This window comes from Ascaphus truei, chromosome 4, assembly GCF_040206685.1.
Source record: "Ascaphus truei isolate aAscTru1 chromosome 4, aAscTru1.hap1, whole genome shotgun sequence".
Taxonomy (NCBI): domain Eukaryota; kingdom Metazoa; phylum Chordata; class Amphibia; order Anura; family Ascaphidae; genus Ascaphus; species Ascaphus truei.
In genome coordinates, this window is record NC_134486.1 from 85748359 (window position 1) to 85755816 (window position 7458).

Sequence of the window (7458 nt, forward strand, 5' to 3'; positions counted from 1 at the left end):
CACCATCATTCCTTTACTAACAATGAAGAACAATTGCCTGTGGGTTTTCGATGTGAAAACTTTACAACGTATTTACCATGGACACAGCACAAATAAACACATATCTTTTTTTTAGAAAATAAGTCCCATTTGTTGTAATGGTACAATCACCTCCACTTAATCTATTAAAGATGCCACTGACATTAGTTCACATTGGTCTCTGGAGAAACTGCCTCTTCCACTTATTTCCAATGATCACTGTCATTGGTTCAGTTAAATGCTATGTGGGACACGCCAGTCCTCAGCAGCATTACAGCAGAGATGTGGACCAGGAGGGGGATCTGCTGGATCAGCCATGTGCTCAGTGCTGGAGAAGGAAGCACTAATCCAAACCTCAAACACAACTACCTTGAACAGTTTGTAATCTGTCAGAGAAAGGAATGCACCGTAGCAGGACACAAAGCGTTGGTTGGTAAACATGTTGGCATTAAACAAATGACTAGGTTTTCATTTTGTGTTGGCTAATATGCTTCTAGCACTTGAGAACTAGTTTGATAGGAGCCCAACATAGCAAGGAATAATGCACACATATATAATTGTGTATACATTATAACTGTGTTTATGAGGGCGTAAACGTCCACAAAACACACACAGCCAGAGAGAGATTAGAACGATTATATATATATATATATATATATATATATATATATATATATATATATATATATATATATATATATAATATATATCGTCAATCACTCAGAGATAGAAAAATAAATAGATACACTCGATGTTAATAATTATGTATCTCCTGTATCGCTGACAAAGCAGGTAGTTCTTAGATTCTATTAATCGTTTTGAGAAAGACACTGAAATTAAATTAGTGCTGGTGTCAAGTGGGATCCAGCTAATTCCTTCGAGACTAATGGAGGTGTCTCTATATACTCTCTCATTTCCCCTATCTTGATTCAAAATATTGGAACAGAGCAAATAATATCCATGTGTGTAACTACATTGCAATTCCGCATTACCAAATGACACAAATTATTTTCACTGAAACTACCGTCATTTATTTTATTTCTTGCATTTTAACAAACGTTGTTTTACAAGTAAATATATACATTGAGACGGACTTAAACTATAGCTTATGAAAACAGGAGATATATGTATAACAAATTATGTAATGCAAGCTTCCACTTCGCAGCACATATAAAACTATATATATATATATATATATATAGATATATATATATATAGATATATATATATATATATATATATAGATATATATATATAGATATATATAGTGCCTAGACAAGAGGTTTAGATGACACTATGCTTCCCACATACTAACCTAAATAATATTTTTTAATTAGTGCTTATGCAACTTTTTCTTTCAGGGACCAGTAAATCAAACTTATTCTATTTAAAAAAAAAAAAAAGTGTTCTGGGGTTATAATGACATATAACAGCTTTGGTGGGTAACATATGTGGGGGGGGGGGGGTGTCGGTATCAGCATTCCAACATGTTTTTATTTTCATATTAATTGCAATTTTTACGCTGTCATTTCCAGCAAGCTGACTTTGTGTTACATTTTGTTGTTGCTTTTCGAACAATACAAAATGACGTGATATATTTATCTTTGTCCATCTTTCGAAATGTTACTTTTTTTATGTTGAAATCAAGTGAGTTTTTCTTACAGTAAAAAAAACATTTATACAGATTGTATCATGATAGTGATTCTGATTATTTTGATCACGGGCTGTGTAAGGACTGACTTATTTTTCAGCTATATGGAAGTCGTCTCTGAAGTGGGATTATTTTTTTCCATCCTATTTTGAAAATTGTCTTCCTAGCAGTTTCGAAAAAAAATGACATACTGTTGAATCAAGAAAGCAAGTTCTCATTTAACAGAATTTCAATTTTTATCATAAACTAAAAACATCAATGATCTTGGACCAACGAATAAACTCCCTCTGCTAAATCTTCCCCAAAACCCCAACTTCAACCCAAACTTTCATTGTCTAATAATCAACAGAGCTACAATTATCATCACAACGAATACCATGCATGCACTTCTATATAAAACCCGTTTAATTTTAATAATTCAATGAATCATTAGTTATTCCTTAGGAATATAGACATATGGCCATTTGCTTCCCATTCTTGTTATCCTCTTTGCACTGTCTTCTGCTTTGTATTCTTTTATAAATCAGTGAGATCTTTAATGATAAAAGACAACAACAACAACAACGTAAAGCAGTTCTGCAGAAAAACACATTAAAGGGGTTATAATCCTATTGATTGGAAAATCATAAAGGTACAAAGCTCAGCGCTAAAAAAATATATTACAAAATGCAATGATCTGTCATTATCCAGTTACTGTATATATTATATTCTGGTGCATAGACAGAAAAGTGACAGCCACGTAAGTCTTATATTAATTATTTCACCTTTCTATCGAATTTCAAGTTCATTGAAGGATTGAAGTTCAAGTAACTATATATATATATATATATATATATATATATATATATATATATATATATATATACTATTATGAATAATTTCAGGACGTGTTAGGTGATTCCCCAGCATTAAAGTGGTTAATGCTGGAACTGGCCCCTATTGTGTGGATGTGACGATGTATATCATTTTCTGGGTTATCTGATCAGTTGTCTCATTTCATACGTGTTTCGCTGGATGTTGCACTTATATCGTGATACGAGTGATAGGAAGATAGATACATTTCGATCATTAGTTGCACTAAAGTTTACACGATAAATGTCCCATTTCTCATTCACCTGGTAATGTATTTGCAGATAAAAAGGGACACAGTAGTAACCTGGTCAAGCAAAGACCTTAAAAAAAATGAAATCTACATATTGTTTCTATCATTTTAGCCCCACTACTTTTTTTGCAGAATTATCAGCAAATATTTAATTCCTGTGCAGTGGTTTTTTTTTTTTTTTTTTTCAAATCACAGCGAATATTTCGTTAATTCGTTTTAATTTACCATCTATTTTGGTGACTGGATATTACGATGCGTTGCAGCACGATTTGTGTTATTTGCTTTCTTTTATGTTTGTGTGATTATAAGACACGGTGATCAGACTGATTTCCCTGCTGATTGTTGCAGAGCACTGGAGGGGCTGGCAGGTGGCTCAGAGCCTGGAAGGGAAACCTCACCCCATGCACCCAAGGACTTCTAAGAAGATCACATAAGGGAGCCTCAAATCCAATCCTACACCCCCGACTTGTTCCCTCTTATTTAGTCCTGGCAGACAGAGCAGTTACCTAGTGGCTGGTGTCTCCTTTGCTGGTTGCGCTCCCTATACCTAATCAGCCTCCTGCTTTCTGTCATGTGATTGTATGGGTACAAGCCTTAACCACAAGAATTTTAATTAAGTTATTGTATGAGAGAACACAGCTTCTCCTCACTTATTCTCCCCCTCCTGCCCACAAAATGTACTGAGTACCCGGTGCAAGTATACAGCATAGTTTCCTGAGTGAAGTTTCCACTACTTCTTTCTTCAGCAAAACAAAGAATAATGAAATCCCAGATTAAAGTGACTGTCTTGCAGAGGAGTGCAAGGTTTTTTATGGGGGGTGCAAGGTTTTTTATGGGGGGTGCAAGGTTTTTTATGGGGGGGAGGTGATCCTCAATTCTTAGACTGGAAATTAGATATTAATCTCTTTACACTTGGTAAATACACCAGACAGGAATAAAGAACAAGTGTATATCTGTGCATGTCTGCTCTGTACTTATACTCAGTCACTCACTAGTGGTGTAAGGTTATTTTTTATTTATTAAAGTCAGGGCGCTCTGCACACGGGATACATGATCAAAACGAAAATGAAATGCAAAGTTAAAAAATAAATAAAAAAAAGGCACGGCGTCTCATTGATCAACGATTCCCAGCTCCAAAACTGGGACCATGTGCGTGCACCAAAAAATATTCCAATAAGAAATAAATAAATAATTGATATATATATATATATATATATATATATGTTTCTTTGAACACTATGTGCTTTTCATGCAGAAGTTTTTAAAAAATAATAATAAAGGCCCTTAGATGCCAATAGTTCATGATATATTCCAACAAAATTAGTTGTTCCAACAAACCTTTTGCAGAAACGCCCAGTTTTAAAAGTTAATTTATGAGCAAACTTTGAATGCAATATAATAATAATACAGGGCAGAAGGAAATCAATAATTATACATTATGAAGTGCTGTCTCCGAGTCGTCTTTATACTAAGGGGTCATAATACTTCTCTCGGTCATTAATAATTACCTTGCACAAAATCTAAAATAAAACGTTTTTCAACTCTTCAGGCAGAATTCATCATACACCCAACATGGAGCAGTCGGGCCCGAACTGGATTATTGAAAATGGCACTACGATTTATTTTAAGACTTTGGAGATTCAAGTTTTGTTGCCAAACTTTTGGCTCATAAAAAGGGGGGACTCAGGGAGGTGGGGTGAGGGGAAGGAAATAATAATTGGGACCTGTATTAATTATTTTGTTGCTGCCTGATGTTCTTTTATGGTCTAAAAAAAAAAAGTGTTTTAAATAACAAGAAGAAACAGTCAACTCACATTTACTCAGCAGACATAACCTATGTAGTTGGCTGTGTAAAATATCGGCTGTTGCAGAAGTTTTGATCTCATGCATCATTGGACAAACATGTAGGAATCCTGTATATCAAAGGTCAATACAACCGGACACACGGAAACCGACTGTACCTGCACATGGCAGAGTTTATGTTGACAAAGAATCACTTAATCTGTGTCATATGGTGTGTGTGTGTGTGTGTGTGTGTGTGTGTGTGTGTGTGTGTGTGTGTGTGTGTGTGTGTGTGTGTGTGTGTGTGTGTGTGTGTGTGTGTGTGTCAGTCACTAGAACCCAATCATCATGCCATATTCTGTTATTCTGTCTGTGTAACCCATTTCTGACTAAAAAAGGGGTTCTGGCAACCAACGAGTTAAGTAATGGGGCAAACTGGGTGCAGCACTGTATTAAAAAAAAAAAAAAAAGGTGTTCGCCATCAGAAGAAGTCCCCATCTCAGACCATTGGATCCCACTGAAGGTCCAAACTGGCGATGACGAAATGTATCTTGGATTTATAGTGGCCACTTTGTGTGATTAGAAATCTTTGGGATGTATAATCTCTGGGCTGTCTGATAGAGCGCTTTCTAGAGCGCAGTATTAATGGGAGTGCAGGATCTACACCAATTATAAAGTAAGGGTGGGGGGGGAAGAGAGAGAGATTGATTGGCAGTAAAACATTTTTTTTTTTTTACATATTAAAAAAAATAAATGGGAAAAAAAAAAAAGACTCCTGTAAATATAACCAATGAAATAATCGTAGAGATTTCCCTCCTACACAAAGAAAGAGGCAATAAGTGTGACAGACAATGCAGGTTCCATTAGTTTGATTTTTATTATTGGGGGGGTGGGGGGTATGTAAAATGAGGTTTCCTTACATTGGAGGTGATTGTGGAATACCAGGTTATCAAAATTTACAAACATTTTTTTTCCACCTACACAGGGACAACGAATCGGAAATCGTCAATGACACAAATGCAAGTGGGGTGTGTGTGTGTGTGGGGGGGGGGGGGGGGGTTATGTGGGAGAATGGGAAATCGTGAAACAAAAAAAAAAGGGGGGTGCACTGGATATAACGTGCGAGGCACATACAGAACTAGATCTGTTCCTCTGAAAATCAAGTGACATTTACTAGTCTTTAGAGACAGCTAAGGAAGCACCTTCAGGTGCAGTGTTTGTGCCCTTTCAGTGAAATGAAATCCACCAATTACAGTAATTAAATCAGTGCACTAAATTCAACAATTCTTCTATTGGGTCACTTGTTCCTTCTTCAAATCATTGGTTTTCAATAAATATATGGGGGGGGGGGGGAGAAAAAAAAAAGTGGGCTGGGGGGGGTGAAGCAATATAGCGAGAAAGAGAAGGGGGACGCGAGAGAGCAAGAGAGAGGGAGAGAGAGGAAGGGGGACACGCGTGGGGGGGGAGGGTGTTTTCGACGCGAAGTCATAAGATGTTTGGTTTCTGAATGTGGGGCATATTCGTGGTTGGACTCGTGTAGGAATTGAGTCTTAAATGCACACCAGTAACATCAACTAAAAATAAGGGTCCTTGTAACGGACCTAGTATTTACATATTCCAGCTGCTGCAGACAGCAAGAGGGTACACAGTCCTACATCATATAGCTCTGAAACGGAGAAGCTCTATACAGAGAGTGTATGCAGCCCACGGGCGGGTCTCCCATCTATATACACTTTAAGGACCGCGGAGCTTTGGGTTAAAAACTCATGATCAGCCAAAGGGGGCACACATTTTCCAGTACAGCAAGGAGGCCACAATAGATGCAGACATCACTGTCCAAATCCTAGGTCCACAGTAAATAAATAAAAAAAAATGACTAGACTAATGTAGGACCCTATAAACTACAAGGCCGTTCCCATGTGGCAAGGTCCTTTTTCTTTCCCCCCCCCCCCCCCCTTTTTTTTCCTTTTTTTTTTTTTTTTTTTACAGGCACAAGTCATTTGATATTTAGAGAAGTCTTGTCCACCAGCAACAACATAATAAAAATAAAAAGGTTCAATAATGCTCTTCTCTGCTTGACGCATCTCCATGTTAACTCCAAGGTTTTTTGTTTTTTTTCTCCTCCTCATACATTTCTCATAGATATTTATAATATATATATATATATATTTTTTTTTTTTTTCAGGCGATGTTAGAGGTATCACACGGCCAGACAAGATCATGTGTGGTGCCTTTGATCACAAGACTTGGAACCTCCATGAAGCCTGATCTTTGTAGTCCAGGCACTCAGAAGAGTTGAAATTGAGTTTCCAAGAGGAGGCAGCAGCAGCCTGGTCCTTGTAGTCCAGACAGTCAGAGGAGTTGAAGGGCAGTCCCGTGCTGGTATACCCTTGGTGGTGGTGGTGGTGATGGTGATGGCTGGAGGTCTGGCTCAGGTGGTGGTGATGGCTGGACATGGAAGATGGGGTCATGGGACTGAGCTGGTGGGGATGGTGATGGGAGTGCATTGGGGCCAGGTAGGAGCTGCAGTCCACACCCCCGAAGTAAGAGGAGGAGGGGGCCGGATAGCCCTGGGTGTAGCCAGTGGCTTGGCTGTAGGACATAGGGTAAGAGGCTGCAGAAGAGGAACCGGAGCGCTGCATGCAGGAGGCGCTGCTGCCTCCCAGTGGGTCTGGAGCAGAGACAGAGGCCGGGACAGTACCAGGGGAGATGGATGCTGGGCTCCAGATAGAGGAGGCTGCCGCGGTGTTGCCGTTCAGGGGGGCCACGTTTCCCAGCCCGGGGTTCCCGGAGGAGCTGGAGGAGGATGAGGAGGAGCCCGAGCTGGACACTGCAGGAGGAGTGAACTGGCCGCTGCTCTCAGAACCGGAGCTCTCCCGGACCGGGCTGCACTTCTTCTTGGCGG

General features: G+C 38.8%; 1 protein-coding gene across 2 annotated transcripts in view; it reads right to left on the bottom strand.

The window, feature by feature from the left end:
* Positions 1-5420: 5420 nt before the first annotated feature.
* OTX1 (orthodenticle homeobox 1) overlaps positions 5421-7458 on the bottom strand; it is an 11798-nt gene continuing 9760 nt past the window's right edge. For both annotated transcript variants that reach the window (XM_075596144.1, XM_075596143.1), the window contains one exon: positions 5421-7458. This exon is cut by the window's right edge and continues 88 nt beyond it. In XM_075596144.1, coding sequence (XP_075452259.1) covers positions 6791-7458 — 668 coding nt within the window. In that variant the 3' untranslated portion in view covers positions 5421-6790.